The 26,317-nt window shown below is 41.6% G+C and overlaps 1 protein-coding gene and 2 long non-coding RNA genes across 6 annotated transcripts; 2 read left to right on the forward strand and 1 right to left on the reverse strand.

Moving 5' to 3' along the window:
* Window positions 6,512–13,099, reverse strand: LOC8078278 (ABC transporter G family member 11). The gene is made up of 8 exons (XM_021449080.1): window positions 12,443–13,099; window positions 10,133–10,212; window positions 8,752–9,216; window positions 8,559–8,645; window positions 8,236–8,364; window positions 7,961–8,149; window positions 7,775–7,861; window positions 6,512–7,268 (listed from the first exon to the last, which is right to left on the reverse strand). Exons 1-8 carry the CDS (start codon window positions 12,921–12,923, stop codon window positions 6,600–6,602), a joined length of 2,187 nt encoding a protein of 728 aa, XP_021304755.1. The 5' UTR covers window positions 12,924–13,099; the 3' UTR covers window positions 6,512–6,599.
* LOC110430684 lies at window positions 15,698–16,357 on the forward strand. The gene is made up of 2 exons (XR_002448021.1): window positions 15,698–15,785; window positions 15,906–16,357. It is a non-coding gene; the product is annotated as an uncharacterized LOC110430684 (long non-coding RNA).
* LOC110430697 lies at window positions 19,967–22,913 on the forward strand. Of its 4 annotated transcripts, none has more exons than XR_002448037.1 (6): window positions 19,967–21,122; window positions 21,403–21,459; window positions 21,578–21,645; window positions 22,065–22,113; window positions 22,216–22,322; window positions 22,541–22,913. It is a non-coding gene; the product is annotated as an uncharacterized LOC110430697 (long non-coding RNA). The 4 variants fall into 4 exon arrangements; XR_002448035.1 differs by having other exon boundaries at window positions 22,065–22,109; XR_002448034.1 differs by having other exon boundaries at window positions 22,065–22,322.

Here is a 26,317-nt window from a genome sequence, read left to right on the forward strand (position 1 = left end):
TGCTGAAGGTGCTGCATAAAGGCATGCATCATCTCATTCTAAGTCTGCATAAGCTCTTCCACAGTAATTGGGGCATTAGCACCCCTGCCACGGCATCTGCCTCTGCCTGTTCCCTTTGCTGCCATCTGCATTCCAAGGTACATAAACATATCTCAGTAATATCCAACATGATAAATACAACTGATAATTGAATCTGAATTTTTTTCTAGGTGATATCCAACATTAGCAGTTCAGACAATCAGTCATATCTCGAGTTCCAGAACTCAAAAGGAGCCATTCTTTACACCTTTGGAAAGATAAAGAACTTACCTACAACTTTCATTTATACCATATTAACATATTCTGTCGTTAAATTAGTCAAAACTGGGTATAACCAAAACGGTTCCAGAATTCCAGACTGCGCAGAAGCTTCAACTTTGAACAGTTATATCTCACAGACCATAATGGATAATAATGTCATTCTTGCGGCATTCGAAAGATAAAGAAGTCTAAATGTTCTCAAAAAATTGTGATAAACTTTTCACGTACAGAATTTGAGATATACCAGATTTATTGCAGACTGCTCCAGAAATCAGCAAGGGACAGAAACAGAATTTTAACCAAACCCAACTATTTAGTTCATTAATCCTTATGCCTTAGGGCTATAAACTAAATGAAATTGTGGAGAAAATCCACAAGATCATTACACTCATTACAAAGATCCAAATCAAGCATAAGCATAATGACAACCAAACCAAGCATTAAAGGTTCACACTTCAAGGATTGACTCAACTTGCGGTACAATCGTTCTCTTCCTATTAAGGGTAAGGATCCTAAACTCCTATTTCAATGACGCCAGAAAGTGGCAAGAGAAAGTTCTAAAAGCATACCAAGGCAAGAAGTGAGGATGAGAACAGGTCTTTAAAATAAGCAACTAGGTGAAGATGAATAGCAATGGAAAGGATATAGTGTAGAGGAAAGTATCAAGGTTTATAGAACAAGGATTTTGTAGCAATTTCAAAACCTTAAGACGGCCAATTTCTAACGTAGGCTTGTGTCCGACAGTCAACAAAGCTCTGATACCAATTTTTCACACCAAAATTTCAAGAACAAAATATAGTGCATAAAAGACTCATGTGCGCCCTAGAAATAGTCGCACACATAAGTTGACAATTCTCAAATAGCACCATCACAATGTTTATTACATAGCGGAATAACAAATATTACATAATCTTAAACAAATAAATATACTCTCGATGGAAGCACCACATAGAGACACTGTCAACTGGTTGACTCCAAGCCTAGTACTCATAACGGTAGTCTTCATTCCAGCCATCTTCATTAACATATCCTGAAGTGTTGTGAATTAGCAAGAGTGAGCACATACTGTACTCAACAAGTATAACCAGGGGTTCATGAGGCTCAATTAGCTGACACTGGTTTGACTGCATTTAGCTTTTATATGTAGATAACATGTTTATATTTAGATAGCAAATGTCAAGGTAGCATAATTGATTCCCATAACCACATGATCAATGTATACAAGAATTAATAATAACACATATAAACAACATAAGAAACCATCATTTATCATCACTAATCATGTTCATCAGTATCCATCTATTCCGTCAGTTTTCTGGACCGCCCGTATCTGTGGGCACGACTAGTATACCAGATTTAACACTCTACAGAGGTTGTATATCTTTACCCATGAGTCATGATTTACCCTTTCGCCCGAGGTCGCGAGTCTCTTAACCCCCTTCCTAGGGAGGTCGGCAGAGTTCACTATGAAGCCTTTCAAAAGTTCATCTAACAAGTTAGGTCCGCAAGGTTTCCCGGGCGCGTAGATATAGAGCCCCCCTTCCAATGGCACAATGACGAGCAGCCTATACACATAAAGATAGAGGCTTTTGCCAAGGCAAGCCCCTCTAGCGCCCTTTTGGGTAACCTCGAACAAACTAGATAAGGTCTTCATACTGAGCTAAAGCCAGAGCCATATAGCCCTCATAGTTGTACGAGTTATCCCAGCTTTTGCCAAGGGATAAGTCCTTATGGAGGGTCAACATCAATCTAGCAAAAGCTAGAGTTCTTTTCACCCTTTATGTTCAAGTTACTAGAAAGCTTATTTTATTGTTTATTGTATATCCAAATATTCATGTTACAAGATCATAGATTATAATCAAGCACTAGCAAGAACTACCTAAATGCATATCCAAATAGGTATCAAGGATTACAAGATAACAATCATCTATGATTTTACTAGGGTCGTCAAGGTCGACATATGCATATGATATATTGTATTAAAAGTGTGTAGGTAGCAAGGATAGTCCCAAGTTATACTTGCCTTGATCAAAGTGTTCCTGATATTCCTGCTGGTCGTCAAAAGATTGGCCTTGATCACCAACGTATTGCTCACTGTCTATACTCAATCATCAATCAACAACACGCATTCCAACGGACAATCATACACAAAGCAAACAAGCTATAATTAGAACAATACACCAACAGTGATAGAGCAAATATAAAAGTTTATAAAAATGTTCTACGCAGCACTACGATCACAAGAACGTAAAGATCACGAAATTCGGAGTTAAAACGGAGAAGTTATGCATTTTCTAAGATTTTCTATAGAAAAATAATTAATTAAATAGTACCACAAAATTAAAAAGTTTTAAACCAGTGAAACAGTATCAGTAACATGTAGAGCTCGCAAAAACGAATCTAACGGAATTTGAATGGACCAAATCGGAGTTAAAATGAGTATTTTATGAGCAATTCAAATCCAGTGGCATTTATGTAATTAGCGAAAACACATTTTGAACTGAACCAAGAGAAAATACGCTTTCAAAACCTAGAAAGCGTAAACTCCGACAGCGCCTTGGACTGCGGGTTCAAAACGCGAGTTTCCTAGGGTCTTTGTAGCAAAATTGCCAGCGAAATGTTATCTTCTAATCTGAGTCGTAGATTTCCGATAGGACAGCGTAGGATCCATCTGGCCGCTGTCAACATCGGCGATGAGCTGGAACTGAACCCCCGCGGCGGCGCCATTGACAAGCCTCGTCGGAGTTCATCGTCTTCACGTTTTAGAGCGCCAAACACCGAAAGAAAACCATCAACACGCGGAGGAGCTAACCCCAAACCCGTCTAGGGGCTTTATTCGAACCAAGAAGACACAGGGATGGTTCGCGGCGTGGTTTGGGGGACGGAGTGCTCCTGCAAAAGTTTGACGCCGATGTGAGAGTGGTTTGGCGCGATAGAGAGTATGGGGAGGGGCTCGGCACCTTCGTAGAGGAGATGTGAAGCTCGGCACGCGGTCGTTGTCGAGCTTGGTGCAGCGAGGGACGAAGGTCACGGTGGCGGTTGTGATTCTTGCCCAGCGCGAGATCCAGACAGTGCTAGGATGGCTTCGGTGCGGAGCAGATGGAATAGGAGTTGCTTGGGGTTCTGCGGCGCTTGAATTGGTTGAGAAGATCCTCCTAGAGAAGAAATCCCTTGAAAATCGGGATTGGCACCTACCTGGACAACGAACCTAGCTCGGTTGTGCTCAGAGAAGAAGGAAGGGGGAGATGAGGGAGAGCTGACGCGTGGGGCCTGGCTGGCGGTGAAAGAAGAGGTGGGGCCCGATCGTCAGCCGAAGAAGGGGGAGGGGAGGCGCGCGCAGCCTGGGCCTTGGCCCGGTTGCTGAGCTGCGGGGGGAGGGGGAGGGAATGGGCCGAGACAGTTGGGCTTCGGCCCAAAACTGGGTTGGTTCTTTTTTTTATTCTTTCCTTTTTCTTCCTTGTTTTCTAAAGCTTTTTGAAAAGAGATTTTAAATCCTTTTGGAGATAAAACAAACACACAGTAAAATAAATAAATATTCCAGCATGTATGCACAAGCATGTTCCTAATCTTATGATGGATTTTATTTTCAACAAAATAATTTAGTTGCTAAATTAAATGCTCACAAAATACATAAATAAATCAAATTAAATCATATTAATTGAAAATCAGATTTTGGGTGTTACACCAAGTACATAATTTTACAGATAAGACCTAACAACACACACAGTTCAAGAAATATCACAGTGCATGTTGCGCATGCACAGACAGTACATGAGTACATAACATAAATAAACTTGTCCATAGAACCAGCAAATGGCATCCATCTAGATTCTAGAGAAGTAAATCTTCATCCACATGGAATTCATCATTTCCATCATTTGTTCCAGGTCCGCTTGAGTCTTCCTCCACTCCCTAGTCCTCCATTTCTTCATCTGTTCCTAGTGCTCCACTTGCATCTTGCGCCTATTTAGTTGCAGCTCTGTCCTCCTCCTCTTCATGACCACTACTATCATCTCCTGGTGCATCTAACCTTGTCTTCCTTTTCCTATTCCTGCCATATGTGTGAGTCACCACACTATTCCTCGCATGAGCAGTAGCTTCCCTTGGCATATTGCGGCCTCTAAGCTGCTCTGTTGCATCAACAACTTCATCAACATGTGTCCAGTTGATGTCATTAAAGGCATGAACTGGGTCAAAATTGATGTCTACCCACTCATTTTTCCATTGAAATTCTTCTAGCAGCAATGGGTTGGATCTCTTGCCTTTAGAACCGAGCTCACGAAATTTCTGAAACCTGTTAGTCATCCTACGATTGTAGCTAACATAGACTAACTTATTCAACATAGCATGCTCCAGACAGTTCCTCTTTTTAGTATGCACCTGCAGCCATAGATTTACAGAAAACAGGAGCAAAATAATTAGATGGCTGCAGCATATAAGAATGCATTAGTGTACCTGCAGTCCTGCACTCATAGAAAATTGCATTTCCTCTTCTTATCTTTGGCCATGCAAACAAGATCTGGTGGCAATTTAGCAATGGCTTCAGCTATCAGAGATGCTTCAGTTGGGGCAGCTGACGATGCTGATGCAGAAGTACCCCGAACCTCTTCTGAGACATCAGCAGCATCACTCGCAGCTTCAAGTTCTCAGGTAAATAGACCTCCACAACTGCACGACGTCGAGCATCTTCTGCAAAGCAGCATAGCCAAACAAACATGAGCAAATTTGAGGTAGCACCATAGCAGGCTTCAGAGGAGTAGAGGACTGCTTACCTTGAGAGGAGTGGCTCATCTTGATGCAGGCAGGCGGATCCACTGGTGCCTGCAGCTCTTGCGGGCGGAGGTGAAGGCGCAGGCGGACGTGCGGACGCTGGCGGCTGATGAGGGTCAGGCCCGATCTTCCGAGAGGTAATTGGTAAATTCGATTTGTGGAGAACTCAACGTTGGCGGTCCGGCTTCAAATCAGCACGATTCGAACCCTGCAACTGTTACACCACTGCTCCGTTGCTTATCAACCAAGCACAACTTGATTGACCTCGCCAAGAAGGCTTTTTCTAGCTACAAGCGAATCGAAGAACACAAGCAAGAAAGTATAAACACGCAATCTGAAATTGCAGATATGAATGATGCGAATATTCAAATGAGGGTTCAAGAGCTCGGTTCCAAAAGACTAATCAACACAGTTGAGCAAATCAAAAACGGGGTCCTGGATCACTGTAAAAGGATTTGTCACCACAGTTACGATGAACGATTCAGTTTCTCGATGGAAAACTAAACTCTAAACAAAACCTGAGTCTAACAGTGGCGGCTGCGTGGAAAATAAAGGAGAAGCGACCTAGGGTTGGAGGCGACCAGGGGGAGATGCCCACATAATGGGCTTAAGGCCCGAATTCGATACATGATCAAGTTGGCCCAAAATAGGTGACGCAGCACCTTGTCGTGGACATAAAGATTAATCCACGAAAGGTCTGGAGCTGGGACCAGATCCAAAATGACGGCGTCGTTGTCCCCTTTCCAACGAGTCCTAGATCACCCCGTTTGGATGTAGTATGAAGAAGTTATGATCAAAATACTGACGGCGTGTTTGCTGAATCCGAGAGTGACGTGGTAGCTGAGTTGGAGATGAATTGCAACTTGGAAAAGACGATGGTGTCAACGTATCCAGCGCGGCGATGTCCTCATCAGCGGTTGCAGCTCGCGCGGGCGGAAGTGCTGACGCCGGTGGCTGCAGCTCGCGTGGGCGGAGATGGCAGTCGCGGGTGGAGCTGTCCTGGACGCTGGCTGTGAGGGAGAGCAGGAGCAGAGCTGGACGCCGGCTGTGAGGGAGACTGGGAGAGCATGAGCAGAGCAGGATGCCAGTGGCTGCAGCTCCTGCCTCTCAGCCACTCTACTCACTCACTCACTCTTGTTCTTTCCTTACCCTAATGGGCCGGCTTAATGTGGGCCAAATTCTTCCTACAGGCCTAAATACAATATTCCTGTACTGGCGCAACTTATCGTCCTACTACACTTATCGGACGACTAATCGCAACTACTCGCATCTAATCGGACGATAAGATTTCTGATCGACCTGATCGAATCGACGAAACTTATCGTGCACGCAGTTACGATAAGGACGACTAATCGCGATTAGTCGTCCGATCTGAAAACACTGTATATTTGTCACTAATGCTTTCTTTTTCACATGTGTAGCTTCATTGCACAATCGAAGATATGAAATATTATATTAGAGTTAATCTTGTAATTGTTTTGTCTTCAGTAGCATCAGCAACTTATTACAACATTTCTTGCATAACAATACTAAAGGTGGATACATGGGTTTTGCATGCCACAAATACATTGAGTAGGACATCTAAACATGTCACCCTTAAATATTGGCTTTAGCTTGTCCACAACCTTAATAATCAATATAAAGAGTAGCCTATATGCTATAATCATTCCACATAGCACTGCAAAGTCCACCCATTTTGAGTGGCCCATTTCCGTTTCAAATATGGTACGGATCACTTGGTCGCCAGTTATTGTTTTATCTCCTACTCCTGGGTTGTTTTGGAGAACTAAACCCAAGAATTCATTCTTGTAAAATCCCTGGAGCGCATACTTGTGGAAAGAGATGTAGAACATTGGGTACTTCCAAACTATCTTTGGCAGTTTACTAGGTATTTGGAAAAATCCACTGTTAAGCATCATGACACCTTGTATTCCAGCACCAGTGATGATACCCATTAGAAAATCTGGCACGATAGCAGCTACAATCATCATAAGGCCTTCAACTAGCATTGTGCACGAACATAGGACAAGAGTAAAATATATGAAATGGTCTACTCCTCTCTTAAGACCAGACAGATAGTAAGCAATTGCACCAGGTAGTACAGCAATAAGGACAAGATAGGGTGTGGCTGATAGCCAATTGGAGATCACAAATGCTGACACACCATAATGTCCGTTTAGCCTCTCTCTCCTGAATATCTAGGCACCATAAACAAAGTTAGAAGTTAGAGGAGCACAATTTAGTCTTGTGTACATGTGTAATCTTTTACCGATTGTAGTGACACATAAGAAATTTATACAACAGGATACTTGCAAAAGAACTATAATTATTCGATTGTAAATGGTATACCAACTCATGGGAATATAAACTATTTTTGCTATTGCATCATTTTGTTACACATAGACATGTTTGACCTTTTTATCATTAAAAGGTTAAAAATACCAGATAGAAAATAAGACAAGGATAACATTTTAGTGAACTACTAATTCTTAGTCATTTTAGCTTTTTCTAAATTTGTAGCTTTGGCTATGTACCTACCTAGATATATGTTATGTCTTGATACATAGTAAAACTTATGAATATAAATAAGGTTATTTTACTAGATCTCCTAGTAACACATCTAGGTCTCATTATCATAAGTGTCTTATTAAGTTTTCCCAGAAAAGTATCATAATTATTAAATTATATAATAAAAGGGTGATACCTTCATTTCCTCTACGAAGGATGGGAATCCTCCAATTGCCATCAAGGTTAGAAGGCCACCGGTGAACATTAGCATTGATGATCTAGACTGAAACAATAGGATCGATCAATAGAATTAACTACATTTACAACTAGCCTACTTAATTCACATCATAGACTACTAACACACAAGATCCAATCAACTTACACGAATAGAGTCATATCCATAGCCAAAATTGTAATATATGGTACCAAGGCATAGACTTATCGAAACATATATGCCGAGTCTCAACCAGTAATATCCGACATCTCTGTACATGTTTACAAAGGACCTTTTGGTGAGTACAAACACCTTGGTGAGGAAACTGGCTTGGTTTCTTCTCATCATCAATCCACCCTAGTTTATCAAACCAAACATTATCTTATGTCATCTCCATGCAAGCTTACACAATATAAAGTCAGAAGAAGTGAGTATATATTAACCATTTCATTTATGTCGTGCATTTCCTTTTTGGCATTTTCTGATATATTGGAGGATTTATAGGCATTCATCAAAATGCTTATTGCTTCGTCTGCTGCAGATGGCTTGAATACTGTCCTTTCTTCATTTTCCTGTACGTTATTACTATGTTAAAAAGGATGCTTCCATGAAATGAATTGCATTGGTCTCTCTGTAATCTACACTCGACATTAGCTACAGTAGGAACCTACATTGACAAGTATTTGAATCTAATCTAAATGTATTTCCCTGTTTGCTTTCATTAACTGTTGTACGATAAGGGCTTGATCAGATAGATCTTATATACCGATTCAAAATCTCTGTTGATTGTCGTTAAGAAATGGTCTGAGGGGTTTCTCATTGGTGGGCAAGGGTAGCCATTCGATGTGAAGAACTGCAAATATAATGTATTTGTAAATGAAAATTGTCAGCAAACTAATAAGTGAATAAATATTTGTCTCATTGTTGGAAAGTAAAGAAAGATGACAATAATTAACTACCTCAGCGGCATCAGCAGCCGGGCCAAAGTAGACGGTCTGTCCGGAGGCGAGCAAGCAGAGGCCATGGAAGAGCTCGAACACCTCGCTACATGGCTGGTGCACGACGGCGACGATGGTCATGCCCTCCCTGACGGCGAGGTCGGCGATGCGGTTCATCACGTGGAACGAGGCGGCGCTGTCGAGCCCGCTCGTGGGCTCGTCCAGGAATAGCAGCCGTGGCCGCGTGAGGATCTCCAGGCAGATGCTCAGCCGCTTCCGCTGCCCGCCGCTGATGCCCTTGGTTTCGCGGCCGCCGATGCGCGTGTCCAGCGCGCTGGTGAGCCCCATCTCCTGGATAGTCTCGTCGGCGAGGGCGAGCTTCTTGGCAAGCGGCATGGTGTCCGGCAGTTGGATTTGAGACGAGTAGTAGATAGCCTCACGCACCGTGAGCGTGGCCATCAGCACGTTCTCTTGCGTCACGTACGCCTGCAAGAATCGTTTATTTTGCAATTACTCTACCTACAACATAAATGCACATGCATGAACATTGAGGGCCTGATCCTAAATTTTTACATCCTAAAACTTTTGGCTATAAACTTTGCATTTTAAATATGTGAAATATGTGTTTAGATGCTTTTCAAATTTTTTAGTCTGCAACATATAAGACACGTCCTCTAAGCAAGTTTACACAGTTTTAGGACTCCAAAGTCCCAAATTTCAAATCTTTACAGCCCAAGTTTTACAAGCTCCTTTTTAGATCCATTCTTCCAAAAGTACTGATTTCTCCAAAAATTTTCGCTGTGTGGCTGCATCTAAACAGGGCTTAGAAACTAGTAAAGCATACTTCGAAAGAAACAATTTTTAGAATCTGTGCTAGTGACTAACTTTATAGAAATGAGTAACAACATCTTATAAAAATATTTTATATGGTAACTGTAATGGTATTTATTTGATACCACAATCTTAACATTTTTTTCCTAGAAATTCGGTCAAAGTTTAAAAAATTTGACTTAGGCCTTAGTTAGTTGGACCCAAACTTCAAAAACTTTTCAAGATTCTCCATCATATCGAATCTTGCAGCACATGCATAGAGCATTAAATATAGATAGAAAATAATAACTAATTGCACAATTACTTGTACTTTGCGAGACAAATATTTTAAGCTTAATTAGTCCATGGTTGAATAATAATTGTCAAATACAAAAGAAAGTGTTATAGTACCAAAAACACATTTCAACCACAGAACTAAATAAGGTCTTAAGACAACTCTAGAAATTGATACTTGGTGGAGAGGGAGTAAGTTGGAAGCGCTTTTGAATCATTGATGTAATAATATCTGAATCTTCGTCAAAATTATGCTTTTAGTATGTATATCCGCTTTGAATCAAGATCAAGATCTTACTGAGGTTCCGAAGGCGAGCTTCTGTCTCTGGCCATTGATGAGAATATCTCCTTTACTCCTCAGGTTGGTGTCCAGTCTCCCTATATATTGATCCATGTGCATGGATTATTTAACAGAATATCCATACTAGATCTAGCAATAATATGTTTTTATAATGCTTGGCTATAATATGTTAAGAATTTTATACGAGAGTTACAAATGAAGGTCACTTGTCAGTGAGTTTTCATAATCAATCAGAACATCATAGTAATATTTTCTGCTTGCAAGAAAACATTTTCTGTTTCAGTTTTGAAGTTCCCCATTTCTACAAGTTATAAACTTCTGATGTTGAAATAATATGCAATTCGTATATATTGATTTATTTCAGCACTATAATTAAGTGATTCTGATGTAAAATATGTAATTCATATATATTGATTTATGTAGCCAATGTAATTAAGTGACCACAAATATGAATTTTAGGTACCTTTATGCCTCGTCTGTTATGTTATTTGTTAGTAGAACGAATACAATATTTATATGATCTTGTACAATTTTATTGATGCCAAAACATTGTATTTGATTTAAATTATAGTTCACTTTTTTACTTTGATCTAAGTAAATAAAAATTAAAGAGAAACTAGTTCTATAACATGAAAATTATTTCAATAAATTATCTATTAAATGTTTTTTTGATAGAACATTTATTTGAATTTAAATGTTAATACCTTTCCAAATAACTTAGTAAATTAGAAAATTTTGACTTAAGTTAAATACAACGTACACTAGTATGATTACAAGTGGATGGAGTATGTCATAGGCTTTTTCATATGAAAGTGAAAGAGACTTGAAACTCTTACGTTGACGTCTACTTATCTGCATTGATTAATATTATCATGGTCCACACAATTGTCTCCCAACTTGAGGATGGACAGGAGTTCAACTGCATTTATGGATATGCATCATTATGTTTGCCCGCATTATGCGACGCCCTATATGTATCCACGCCTGTTTTGCAGGGCTCACGCTTCATATTCTTGCGTCTCCTTATAAAAGAGGAGTCTGTTTTTGTAGGAGCCGAAGCTGTTTTTGTATAGAGGAGTCGAAGCCTGAAAAAAAGGGATATCTCTCCGGTTCTCCTCACAAATCTAATATAAATTATTATAGAACTATCACTGGAGCCGTTTTGTCCAAATGTTTTCCAAACGGCTTCGACTGCATCATAAAAGCTACTCGACATGAGGAACTAGAGTCATAGACCTTTTAGGAGGAGCCCGAGCCCGAGCCCTACCAAATGCTGCAATAGTCATCGAATTCTAGGCACGGATGGTGGACAAAATTCGCAATCAACATGTTTTTTGGATGCTTCATTATGCACAGTTGCTAATTGAAAAGTCTTTGACAAAGACACCACGTGTGGTTTTTGTGTTTGCAAATTAAAGCAGTAGATGATTCCTGATGTATCACTAGTAAAATCTATCCCTTTGGATAATATTTAATTAAAGTAATAAAATGCATTTTAACCAAACAGAAAGAGACAAAAAGAGTAAAATTGCAATTTCAACGAGACGATATATTGGAAGGTTTGTTAGGTAAAAATCAACCGTTACCTTTAGGGTGAGTAGGTTGATCGACTGTAATTCGTTTTTGCTGCTGCTGCAGGGTGATGCATATGGAACAAGAGAGACGTAGGGTTCATTCTATGAGCATAGTATTGTAGGTTATCTTGTTCTAGGTATACAATTCGTCAAGAAAAACGTTGGAGAAGCAATAATCTTTACTTATATTTATTTCCTTTCATTTTTACCTTAATTTGATGATCACTTGAGTGGAAAATTAAAGGTTGTAAGTACATGGCCATGTGAGGTCGAGGCCCAAAATTTTCATTCAAGAAAAGGTAAAGCCAACAGTTGTGGTTGTAAGCCAAATCAAATTGGAAACGCTTCTGTGACATGTAGCTTGTTGGTTTCTACTCCTAACTCCTATGGAAGTCGTTCACCTTTTCTTTTGTAGGAAATCATCGTTTTATAATAGTATATACTGAATATGCGTAACATATACACATGTCAAATATAATAAAGCACTACATGGATATCAGAGCGCTCGTACCCTCATCCTTATACATCCGTGTGGAGGCGTCGTAGCACACATACATCAAACAAGATTTGAGGCATAAAGTAACGATGTAGCATATGCATGCACAAGTATGCCTTTTGACATATTTAGCGCATGCATCTATGTGTGTGCACGTACTATTGCTCTTGAAACACTTGCAAGAGCAAAAGATACGCTTGGGAACGAGCAGTTTTTGTGTAAATTACTAGTAATTACCGGCCAAGGTGTCGAGCAGTGTGGTCTTGCCACACCCTGAGGGTCCCATGATGGCCAGCACCTCGCCAGGGCGCGCACTGCCGCTGAGGCCGTGCAGAATGGTGGCGGCGTGGCCCCTGCCGTCGACCGCCGTCACCCAAACGTCCTCCCACGTTATGAACACGCCACCGTCGCGAGGGACGATGATGCCATCCACCATGGGGCCGTCAAGGTGGCGGTCTATGCCATCAAACCCAGAACGAAGGCCACCCACGGCGCCTGCTTCTTCTTCCACCTCGACCACGGCAGGTGGCGGCGGCGACGGTGGCTGTGCCGCTGCCGTCAAGGCGGCACGCCCACGACCGCGTAAGGCTACAAGTATGGCGTCGAACGGGGGAAGCATGCGGCTGCCGCCGCCGGCAGCAGTTGATGACGACGCAAACAGTGGCCGAGACGGGCTCGGCGTCGGCGCCCAGCGTGGTAGCGGTGACGAGGTCGCCATGCTGAGATACTGAACAATCTCCTCTCAGCTCCCTAGCTGGATCGGATATGTTTGTTTCAAAGCCCAGAATACTACTGAGGATCGATATTGCGCGCACACGCTTGCATTTACACTTTTGGGATTTTTGCTCTCTTGTGCTCAGCTCAACCATGCATGGGTGATATAAATAATGTCTTTTGGTTTATGGCAACGCATCGAAGGTTTTGAAGAATGGCATATAGTGTAGGATTAATTAAGACACGTAGCTTTCGTATGGTTGCCACGCTAGAACTGTTTATTTATTTGCACGACGGTATTACAATATTACCCTTTTTCTAGAAGCCCATTAATTGCACCAGGCCGGCCTACAGGTATCACCACTCGAGTTGAGGGTAAGCTTCATATATAGGATGGCCTTAGTTTCAACATTGACACGATCAAATACATCGAAAACATGTGCTTTCAGGATGTTACGGCCTTCAAAAAGACTTGTACCAAAGACTCTTTAGACAGCAGTCACCACAAAACGAAATATTCTTTGAAACCAAAAACCCTGAAGAAAATCATAAAAAATGCCAAGAAATTTATTCCTAGAGGCTAACTCTTCTATAAAAGTAGAGAGCAAAGGAAATTCCATAAATGATTTCCTTTGGTTTAGCCGCTAAGGAAACAAAGACCAAGTCAATTTTTAAACATCAATGAAATATGACAACCGCGCACTTGAATTTTCATGCCTGTGGCCAGGAATCAAACTCGTGACCAAGGTTTTGTGTGAACCTCATCTACCATGACACCCCAATTCATGTCTGACTAACTGAATGATTATTTCCTTTTGTACTAAATTTGGTACTATTCAATTTAGTGAATCTTGTAATTAATATTTGAGGCCATAATTTCAAAAGAAAAAATGAAAAAAAGTTTTAGACCTCGTCGTACAACAACTTCGATCTAGGTTGTATCTCCATCCAAGGTCACTTGAGAATTTCAAATAATTTGAATTTCATTACTATGAAAAACTAAAATATAATTTTGGAATCTAAGTGATTTCAAATGAAAAAGATCATAAACTACAAGGTATGTAGAGCTCCTCGAGCTCTACATCTTTGATATATAATCTTTTGTCTTCATATATCCAATATCAGTATGCTGCAAGCTAGATTTAATACACTAGACATCTCAAGTGGCGATATGAATTCCCTAATGCCTAACAACTCAAAATTACTTGTTGGATTAATGTACCAGGAAAGAACCGGTATTCATTCCACAAACATGTCAATCGAACTTTTATACGTATAAAATGTAATGTCTAACTAACATGCCTGCAATGAGTCTTTTATGTTGGTGGTTAAGACGAATGTCTAAAAAGTAAACATTTCTTCCTTGGCTGCAATTGTTGTGAATGACGGCGGATAAACGACGAAAAACACAAGATCAAATCACATCAGAGACATAAGATTTAACGTGGAAACCCCTCCAATATGAAGGGAAAATACCACGGGTGTCAGCCAACAAACACTCCTCACTATTATCAAGAGTTCGGTTACAACGCCATACAGTGGCTTACAAGATCATATCCTTAGTGAAACCCTAATTTGGGTATATGTATCGTACCGAATTTACTTTAGGGTTTGCACCCATGAGAATTAACAATTTCCAGGTTTCTGGTTACACCCAACCCAAGGAATTGTGCATTTTCCTTGGCGATTTGAATTACCACCAAAGAAAATGTTGATTTAGTTTGGTGTTTTGTAGAAACAATCAAGAAACTAGTACATGATTTCTTTTGCGTGGTGTTGGGCTTTTTGGTTGGAGGTGGGCACACTTTTTGCTCGCCTCCACTGTTCTCAGCCAAGTGAGCCAGAGCCGATCCCTAAATAGCGTGCCTCTGCCTCGGTTAAATATTAATGGAGATGGACACATTAAAAAGCTCGCGTCTATTAATCCATATTAACGGAGGCGGTTGTCTTAAAGTGTCTGCCTCCATAAATCGATTTTTAGAGGCGGGCACACTATAAGGCCTGTCTCCATCAATCCATATTAGCGGAGGTGGTCGTCTTAATGTGCCCACCTCCATAAATCGATTTTTGGAGGCGGACACACAATAAGGCCCGCCTCCATTAATCCATATCAATGGAGGCAGTTGTCTTAAGGTGTCTGCCTCCGTCATTGCAGAGGAAATCCATCTTCTCGAAGTGGGTTGGGTGGTCGGTGTGGTGTTGGCCGTCTGCTTGAGGTGCCCGAGGACGACGCCTTGTCCATCTTCATCGTGTCGATGTCGGCTTGGAGGGAACTGATCTGGCCAGTGAGGCCCTCGATCCGCTTGGTGAGGTCGGTGATCGTCGGTTCAGCCATGGCATTGGACTGGGACTCGACAGAGGTGGGAGATGGGGGTGGGTCGGCAGCAGCGATGGTGGCTGGGTGGGCGGTAGCTGCAGCGGTGGAACTGGCAGATGAACTGGAAGATGCGGATCGACGTGACCCGTGATACCAGGTTGTCAAGGGCCTTAGTATCTAGGGTAGTGGGCCCTCGGCTACGTTGATCGTAGCATCGCTCTGTCTTCTTCGATGAGGTATTACCCCTCCTCCGAAGGCTTGAGACTTGGTAGAGGAGATGGATGAGATAACTGTGTTCTTTCTTAATTCCCCGACAAAAGCCGGTTACAAGGCTTAATAGCCTGTGATGCAACAATAAAGGAAACCATCTCCTATAATTTAGGATCACCGACCCCACATCTCTTAACTAATTCTTCTTCCTATTCTAGCCACTCATTTGCTGGCTTTCCTCCTCGGGCGCGGGCGTGGCCCTGGCCGCCGCGCGCTCTGCAGCGCACCTAACATCTCTTGCGTGCCTATGGCGCATATAGGGGAGACCCGACATGACAGGTTCATGCTCTGTATCACACAGCCTTGCTAAATTATATGCGTGTGGATGACTTTGTCGGCATATGCAATCAAATTTGAGAGACATAATACCAGTTTTCTATTGTATATTTGTGTTTGCAGCCATGGAGTCCCTTTTTTTTTCTGAATGCGAGAGCTTGTTAAGGTTTATATTCCAAATTTATACTAAATTCTCGATATAAATTTCTTGATCGATCGGTTGCCCTGATCAGAACATATGTCTAGGACTGTTTATTCCCCTTTCTTAATTTTGAGGAATATTTTGCTTCAATTTGACTATTCCAAGGAATACGTGGCTGGTGCTACGTACTTCTGTCCATATCACGATCAGTCTTTTGGACAATAAGGTATGAGTATTAACTCCGTGACATTTATCATTGCTAGTTGCTACCAAAGCATATGGTACACATGGGCTGGGAAACTAGTCTCTATCTTGTGGGAAATTAAACATTTGGGTTGAGACCGTGTAAGATGGAACCCCCGTGTCCACCTGCTCTTTGTGTGAATGCTAATGACAAAATATGTATATTTAGCATTTTAGTCTTTATGTTGAACGCCCATGTTCATTCTTTTAACTCTATTATCAGCAGATAATTATCATAAGTGCGAGCCTATATGTGCTCCTAAACAGGACTCTTGGGTTTCCTTTTTTCATATCATTGGAAAGGAAAATTTCACCACAGATATGTTGAAGCGCAATGACAATAGACATAATCTCTTCTTTTATAAAAAAGAAAGAAACAAAGAAATCCTCGGTTCGACATTTTGGCCATCAATTGGTTCACAACGGTTTTAGGTGCCGTTGGTTATTGTTTGGTTGGGCCGATCTGCAATCATCCACAGTGCTATCGATTAGTACAACATTATTACCACTTCTTATACAGTGTCATCCGATTCCCCATTGTTATCGCCTCCCTCACTCGCCAACCAAAAAAACATATGGTAATGAGTACCCTACAATAACCAATAGCGCTGCCAGCGAGTTCCATTACCATTCCCACTACCATACCTAGACCAAACAGCACCTAAGGCTCTAAGCCACTGCAACAAGTTCACCTCAATCACTTTCAATCACATGTATCATGGACATAGGACATGGCAGCAACAAGGACACATACCTACAACCAAACACCATAGTTATTGTGAAGTTGCAGAATGCAGATCACTGCATTTGCAAAAACTGAGTGTGGTGTATTAATTTGAAAACACTGTCCCTGGCATATAGATCCAATTGATTGTTTTTATTTTTGAATTAATATAACACCCTGGTTTTTCAAAGAAGACCAGAGTCATCATATATGTGCCTAAGAAGTCTACACATCTCCTACAACTAAAAAGAATAAAATATGAATATTTTTTTCGACATTCTAACGTGGGCCCATAGTCCTGCCTGCTGCATTCTCGCATCCTCTCCAGCGTGTGTGGCAGCCCTTGCGATATTCAATTCAAATAAAAAGGAAAGAACAAATCTGCTATTTGTTTTTAAAGGAAAGAGCAAGATTAACGCTGCATGCTGTTCCACGTCTTGACCAAACAAAAACCAGTATTTCCTTGCATATAACCGATTGGTGTTGTCCCTTGCCACATGATTAAAAGGAAGGAAACAAAGCTCAGAAGGAAACACTCGTTGGGAGGAACAAAATCATGGAAACAAACCATTCCCCCATCCTCACCATCACCATGCCGCCGCCGCCCCACGCCCGCTTGACTCCCGCGACCGTACTACGCCAACGCCCCAGCTCCAGCCCCATAGAGACGCATTGCCGCCGTGCCGGTCACAGAAAACTCAGCCAGCGCCCACGCGCACCACCGGAACGACGACTCGCCTGTGACCTCCATGGTCCAAGCGGCGCGGCACCACAACACCACCGGACCCGCGTGTGCCCTTCGACAACCGTGCGGCGTGGCACGGCAGCACCACCGCAGCGCCGCAACACCGACAGAGCGCCTGTCCATCTCGCTGCCGCTTCACCGCCACGTCCATCATCAGCCAGCGCTGACGTTTGATCTGGGTGTGCATCGCTGTTTCTTTTGGATTTCTAGTGCGTTGTGGGCATGGCAGCATAGAGCCGCCTAAAGTTCGATCTTGAGAAGTTTTGATCTCTGTCCATAGTTTTGTTTGGAGCAGCGATTTTGCTTCCCTGTCTCTTCTTGTGTAGGAAGATGATTTGGTTTTGGCTATCATTCATTTCAAATGAAATCTGATGTGAAAAGAAATTTGTTTTTCTTCTTTTGATAAACAAATTTGGTGCTGTTTTATTAATCTTCTTTATCACTTTGCAATCTTGCATTCCCATCATGTCTGACAGTTGCATCATCAGCTAACCGAGGAATCACTTTACCGGAACCGCCTAGTGTAGGACCATCTAAGATTCAAAATCTCTTTGTATAAAGTAATTAAACTGATAGCTACAGCCTTTAAATTGAGACCTGAAATATACATTCTATCCTGTAAGCTGAAATAAATATCCTTTCCTATAACATGAAATAGGCATCCTGTAAACTGAAGTATTATTTAGGATCCAAAAAATTTTATATTCTCACTGCCAATTGCACAATGAACAAATTAAACTTTCAGAGATGATTAGTAGTAGGTTGTGATTAGGCGTCAATTCAAGGCTAGCAGTTGCTGAATGGAGGCAATTGTAGCGGCTGTGATGCAGCCAAAATAGCACAAAGGAGACACCTCAACTAGTGACTCAAAATTTAAACGCGTCACTAATAAGCATATTAGTGACGCGGGTAAACAACATGCGTCACTGCTAAGTTGTTGCCCATGCCCCAGGAACAAGACGCGCCACTAATGGCAAGGTATCAGTGACTCATCGTAAGAAAACGCATCACTGATAATAGAAGTGACGCATTTTAGCTAGGCACGTCGCTGTTATAGATACATATTAGTGACTCTTCCCAACAAAACGCGTCACTGTTAAGAGCCGTGACGCATTTTACGTGGACGCGTCACTGATATGAAGAGATATTAGTGACTCATCCCAACAACACACGTCACTAGTATTAAAAGTGACGTGTAGTGTCCAGACGCGTCACTGATATGGAGAGATATTAGTGACTCATCCCAACAACACACGTCACTGGTATTAAAAGTGACGTGTAGTGTCCAGACGCGTCACTCCTATTTATACATATCAATGACTCTTCTTATTGAGCCGTGTCACTGAGTACATGGTAGTTTGCAAAGTGGTGGGCAATATATATCAAAGGAATTCTAACAGTTTGCTATCCTTCTTTCCCATCCTTGATTTTTTAGCAAATTGACAAAAAACACTCTCGAACAGTTTCCCATCCCTCCTCCCCATGTTTGGCAAGTTGAAAAAAAAAATCCCTTCTCAACGCGAATATATGTGTGCTTGCTTCGACTACGCATTCCCTACTCCACTTGCGCCACCGGACCCGCACGTGCCAAGGTGGGAAAGCCTCCCTCCCGCGTGGTGCCTATACTACTCGGTACTTAGGCCTTGTTTAGTTCAATTTTTTTTTTGGTTTTAGGTACTGTAGCATTTTTGTTTTTATTTGGTAATTATTGTCCAATCATGGACTAACTAGGCTCAAAAGATTCATCTTGTGATTTACAGACAAACTGTGCAAATAGTTTTTGTTTTAGACTATATCTAGTGCTCCATGCATGTGCCGCAATATTCGATATGATGGAGAATTTTGAAAAGTTTTTGGTTTTTGGGGTGAACTAAACAAGACTTTACTGAAATTTCCTCTAGCTGTTGCTCCTCGCGTGGCCGGCATGATGTGACAGAATATTTTCCACTCTGCTCCTATACTTTCTTCGATGGAACCGAAGATTGTACTGCTGCTGCTCCCTGATGACAACCAAGCCAGCTGTTACTACTGAATGATAGTCCTTATTTTGCCAAGTGAATTATGGTAAGAGATTAACCTTTTTCCTTTGCCATAACATTTGGGGAGTTGCCAAACTCCAAAATTTGGGAAACAAAAAATCCCAAATTGCTGGAGTTGATCTCACGACCAGAGGCAACTGGGCCAAAAATGGTGAGGAACCATACATAATAATTACCAATGGTCAAGTACCCATATGTAATTTTTTTTTGCAAACAATGCACTGAAACGGTGGTAGTCTGTTGTATACTAGGACATCCAAGAGCCCTGATGGATACGTATAGGCAACTGGGCCATAAACCTACAGGCCCAAAATAAGATGCACCCGCATCTCTCCTCCCTCTCCTAGTATGTAACCCTAAGTCCCTCAGCCGCCTCTCTCCCGTAGTCTCGCAGCAGCCGCCTCTCTCGGTCTCTCCCTCAACCCTATCGCGTGCGCCGCCGTCTCTCCCGCCCTCGACTCTCCAGCAGCCTGTGTAGCCATTCGCGAGCAAGGTGTAGGTAACCTGGCGCGCCTCCCCCTGCTGCCGCCCTCTGCTTCGTACCTCCTTGTGGCGACTGCCAAGCTCGAGCTCCTCGGTGGCCTCCTGCTCCACATGCTTCCCCAGAAACGGGGGGTTGACGCTGGCGACGTCTACGACTAACACCGCGCCGCCAACCCAGCCCAGGACAAGGACAAGAGGAGGTTGCGGATATGGCTGGCAGGGCGCCCGAGATCGATGAGGAACTCCACATCCGGCAGATTACCATCTATGGCGCAAGACCATGAGGCGCCTCTTCCGCTGCAGCGTCCTTTGTGCTCCGTGGGTTGAGGATTTGATATGTAGTTACTGCCTCGATTAGTTATGTGATCCGTGGGTTGTTGCAATCGGTAGCTATGTGAGCCATATTTGTGCTTCATTTTTATCCTCCTGTACATGCCATTGTTACAGTATTTGTGCTGCTACATGCTAATAGGATCCCATCTAACCATGGTGATTAATTGGGCTTGCAGTTCTGTTTCTCATTTGTTAGTTTTCGTCTTTTATTTTGTGAGCCATAAGTTTATTTCTCCTACATATTTCCCGTCTGTGCAGATCAGAGAGTTTATATTTATGTGGATGGATCCTTTATGTTTCTACTGATTTCTTAACTTTGTTGATTATTTAGTCTAGCTCTTGCTGTTCAGAGATTATATCTCAGGCACTAGGTGTATCTGCAATTTGTTTATTAGTTATAAAATGCATTTGATAATTGGTTCAGTTTTGGTCTAAATTTAGCATTTTACTTTTTAGGCAACGGCACCAAAACAAAAATATAATATATAGTTGTTTAAAAGTATGATCTGTCGTCTACAGTTTAGAGGAGCAGCACGAGAGGTCCTTTGTTTATCGATTTCTAGCAGCAGTTTCAGCTTCAGTTCTTGTGCACAAGCAGGTGGGCACATAAGCAGCGTGGCTCTTATCTCAGGTGAGAGCAACAGTAGCTAAGCATCAAATTTAGAGAACAAATTTTAGTTTTATTTGGTACTTAAAGATCGCTATTGTTATAGCACATGTTACAAGTTCTTGGTGAACTTTGCTTTTTTACAGATATGCACATTTGACCATGCAAAATTTAGTTTCACAGATATAAGCAGTATGAGCTAATTCTTAGTCAGAGATCTTGTTGCTTCTGAGAGTTTGTTACTTTTGAGAACAGATTTTAGTTTTATTAAGGTACTTACAGATTTTAGTTTCACTGATAACAGTGCCTCATGTCCCCTTGCTGCCCCAGATTGACCATGTGTGTAGCACCATACCCAGAGGTACACGCATCTGTGCCAACTCGTCCCTCTCACGCTTGTATCACTAGAGCTTCTGCTTGGCATAGCCTCAGCACAGGACCCTAGCTGAGGATGTGACGCCATGCTGGCAACCCTGCAGGTACTAACGGCAAGGTTGGTGGCGGCATAATTCTAGATGAGACTGTAAATAGAGATCTAGCGGAAGTGGTATGTATTACTCTCCCTCATCAATCTGCATTAACAGTTTTGCCTGGAGGAATCCTATCTATTTGCCATTGGAATTGAGATCAGATTCATGACTAATTTCTAAGTAAAATAATGGCAATTGAAATTACAAGATGCCGCTGCAGTAGTCTTTCTAAATTAAACTAGCAGGGCTCTTATGTCTCTAGTGTCAGTATGATGTAATGAATACATGCCATCTAGTTTTTACTCATTTGACTTGGTTTTTCAGTAAGATTTACAATGAAAAAGGCTAGATGTGTGATTATCATTATAGAAGCTTATAGTTTGGTAGTCCCAGGGAATCAAACTTAAATAGAGAAGCTGTGATCCTTGGATCAATTATTACTGAACCACAAACTCATAGAGTAGTTCTTTTTCTCTAAAGTGGTGCTTGGTTACAGACAACAGTGGCAGTAAAGCAATAACCTTGCTTCTCTAGGTTTTCTGTGAGTAAGCTCTTGCCCATTACTTGATGTATAACAAATGTATAATTTACTTTTCTGCTAATTTCTTTCTAGTTAATGTTTTTCCCTTTTTTGTCTTTTTGTTCAGATGACATCAGATATAGTAGTGAAGTTGAAATTCTTATCCTGATCATACAAGAAAGAAAATCCATACTTGTTGCCCTCTAGCACATCTGTTCCAGCATTTGTTCAATGGTAAGTTGAATTTATTTGCAACTAGTGCTAGCTGAATTGCTCCAAGCATACTGTACTTGTGGATATATAGTAGAACAACTTCTTTTCAATTGTACATGACAAATTGATTATCATGTAGGTATCCTGTAGCCTGAACATGTGTTCTGTGTAGGCATCATAGGTCTTTCCTATGTGTTCTGCCCTGGTGCATCTAACTAATTAAGATATTTCTTTTGCAGATCACATGATCTACAGATGCCATATGGGAGAACAAAATAATGGCAGAAGCAAAGTATTGATACTAATCCTACCCGAAACTTGTAGATGGCTATGGTGCAGAATTAACTACCTGCTGTTTTGTTGTAGCCTAGGAGTAGTTGGCCTACATTGAGCTGAGAGGAAAGGAAGTAGCTATGAGGTAGCCATTTATTCTATTAAGCAACCGTCACATTTTCATAGTTCGGGTGCATACTCTGTAATCACATACAGTTTAACAATGTTATGTATTGTGATCATGAGGACTTACCAGAGTCAACTATGTGTACTGGTGTGAAAATGTACCATATTGTGATACTGTAAAGCGTGAACTATGAAATGTACCATATTGTGAAACATCTAGTTTTTTTTTTGTTTCTCTAAGCAGCTATCAGAGACGCATTTTGGTTAGACGCGTCACTAATGAAAGCTTATTTGTGACCTGTGTCCTCAATGCACGTCGCCTCTATATTTACATCAGTGACGCGTCATCTCAGTATGCGTCACTGCTATCTTGACATCAGTGACGCATTTTCTCAATACGCGTTGCTGCTATCTCGCATCGGCGACGCGTAATAAAAAACGTGTCACTGTTATCTACACATCAGTGACGCGTGTCTGTGCGTCACTAATCTCTTCACATTAGAGACGCAATAAAAGTGACGCATTTTTCCTACGTCACTATGACCCTCTAGACGTGTCACTAATTAGCATTTCTGGCATAGTCCCATGAGAGGTTGTGCCGAGAGTTTAGTTTAGTTTATCAGATGAGTGCAGTTGTATAATTAATGAGCCAGCTGAGAGCTCTCCATGCATGACATGTTCAGAAATAAAGCAGAGACAAGTGTACATACAATTGACTAGCTAGACGGTTGTCCTGTGACCAAGGTTAGGAATGTAAGTTTTGTAATTTTCTTTGGCAATATAGAGTTGCCCTGATATACTTAAAAATTTGTTTGAGTTGAGCTCTTTCAGTGTTTCAAGATGTAGCATTTTTACCTCTTTACATGCTTTGTAAATATAAGTATTAGGTACATTTTTTTCTCTACTAATTCTAATTTTGAAGATGCTGTGTTTCCTAATTTCCATTATGGCCTCATTTGGCGGTGTTGTGGTTCCTTTGGTTAAGCAAGATTTTTTGTTAATTCAATTTTTTCTCAGGCCCACATGTCTTGGAAAAGGAGACAAATTGGTCATCATGTGGTTACAGCCTTCTACAATATAGGTTGTGTGCGGTGACTCTTTCAGAATAGACCAAATTTGTTGACTACATGGATAGCAATGTCAGATTATTGTGGTCAGATCCTAATCATTTTTCACAAAAGCATCACCATGTTATTAGAGAAACACTACAAATGAGAAGGAAAGGGAAATAGAGGAGTTGCATTTCTGTGAATAACTTTAACAAATGAAGTTAATATCTCACTGGAAGAACTATTTCTTTATGTAGGCAACAAATGAAGTTAATGTGGCCTATGCTTGCTTCCTGGACCATACCGTGGGTAGGCTTGAATCATGGTGTTACTAAATATGTATGTACGTGTATATTGTTAGTGAATAGCTTCTCTAATTGAATAATTGTTTTCCTGAGTTTGTGAAAATATGTATGTGTGTTGTTAGTGCCATCTCATAATTTATCTCCTTCCAAGAGTCTGGATAAGTGACCCGTCTATCTCTGAAATTGCAGTGCTAGCTACCAATTGAAGATTGTATGTACACAGATATTGTTCCTTGCAATCTCTGGAAGAGGATGAAATTTTGACTATATATGCACCCAAAGGTCTGTGCATAGAAGGTGTGCAGTACACTCTTAATGTTTCCTCCTATTATGTGTAATGACCATATCTCTTTTTGTGGGATTTTTTGAGCTAGAATATAACACAAGAAAAGGTACTCTGTCAAGTAGTTCGCATCCAAGATGCACAGAGCATGAGGATATCATGTGGGATGTATTTCAGAGTTCAGGTGATCTTAGAACCAATCTTGGTTTCTCAAACATATAAATTGTTGAATAATAATGTTTTAAGAGCTTGCTAGACCTTGATTTAGTCATTTTTCAGTTTGGTACTTTAGATTAGCTTTTCACTTGCTGTAATTGATCCTTTCAAGAGTTGTAAATTTATTGTTAGGTGAGCAAAACATACTTTGACAAGGATTCCTTTTTTTCCATTGAAAAAGGTCAGGATTCTGAAAGAAATTCAGACCTTTGTAGTTTTGGTTGAAGGATTTCCATCTTCAATATAGCTGAATAATATTATATTGTCGTGTTTGATATTTTCACACTGCAGCTATTGTACATGAAAAAACATTAGCTAAACTCATTGATAAGTAAGGTCTGAGAAGAGGTTTACGCTATTTCTGTCTAGCTATTAATATAGGGATTAGAACTACCTGCTAAAATCACTCAATTCTTAAATACAAGTAGTTTGAGTCTCTATTTGCAAATGATATTATTACTACTTTAGTAGCATATGTATTTGGTTCTAAGTTCTGTAGTAGGCGACCTCCATCACCACCATGCTTGGCTGTCCTGGAGTTGCGAACGCAACTAGGAAACCTAGCGATCTTCTTCGGGCACGGCTACGTGCATGCATGTCCTTCAGCGAGGCAGAGCTCGTTGTGGGGTTTCAGGGTCTCTACATGCTTGTGTGGCCAGAATGGAGCTTTGTCATCGTGGTGCTCCGACCATGATGAGCCTTCGGAGCGATTCACAAGCATCAGCGTTCCACAGCGTTGTGGGCTTGCCAAGACCGTGCTTGCGTGTGCGCGCACGCGTGTGCATGTGTGTGCGTGTGCGTGTGTTGTGCGTGCGTGTGTGTGCGCGCGCGCGTGCGTGCGTATAACACTCCAAAATTTTTAATTTTAGATTGTAATTAGAAAACACTAAATTAAATAAGGATTTAAATTTTTTTCTAAAATATTCCAAGGTTCATTTAATTATTGAATTCAAAAAGAGAGAAATGTGGATGTTTAAAACCTTTATAAAGTTAAGAGAAGAGTGCTTTGTGCTCTAGCTTTGTTTAGCTTGTGTGTGAAAAATGAATTTCTAAAAATTTGAGCATCTTTGATTAGGCCCTTTTTCGTTTTTTTAGAAAAATAAAACTCCAAGTCATATTAAAACAACTAATTTATATTTGAGTTGAAAGAAACAATTTAAAATGGTGTTTTAAGAAAATAGGGTTTGTTTACAAAAATATTAAAGAAAACAAGCTTCTAAATAATCTCAGGTTTCTGAATTTAAAATGGTTTGAAAATTGGTTAGGCAAAATAGTATAGAAATTATGTTTTACAAAAGAAAAGTCACTCCTGCTTGTAACCCAGCCCAGCCAACCCTTTCTCCCCCTCTGCATCGCCCGCGTGGGCTGCCACCAGCCCACCCCGCCCGCGACCGTTCTTGGGCCTTGGCCCAGCAGCGCGACCCGCGCCCCAGCCGCCTGAGCCGCTGACCGGCCGGGCCCGCGTGTCAGCCGCAGCGGTCTTCTTCCCCGCCGTGCCGTGCGATGCGGAGACCACCGCTGCCATCGATCTGAGCGCTCGCGCGCAGCCCGAGGTTGGCCGAGCCTATAAAGGCATCGACCAGAGCCCCGCATCCCCCCTTCAAGCCCTAGGCCGTGCCACACCGCCACCCATTGCACTAAGCCCTAGCGCGCGGCCTCCATTGCCGCACCATGGAGCTCGAGCCGCGGCCGCCGATCTCCGCTGCCGGTGCATCTCCGGTGACAAGAACACCCGCCCGAGCTTCGCAACGAGGTGACGACCAC

Source organism: Sorghum bicolor, chromosome 10, assembly GCF_000003195.3.
Source record: "Sorghum bicolor cultivar BTx623 chromosome 10, Sorghum_bicolor_NCBIv3, whole genome shotgun sequence".
NCBI lineage: Eukaryota > Viridiplantae > Streptophyta > Magnoliopsida > Poales > Poaceae > Sorghum > Sorghum bicolor.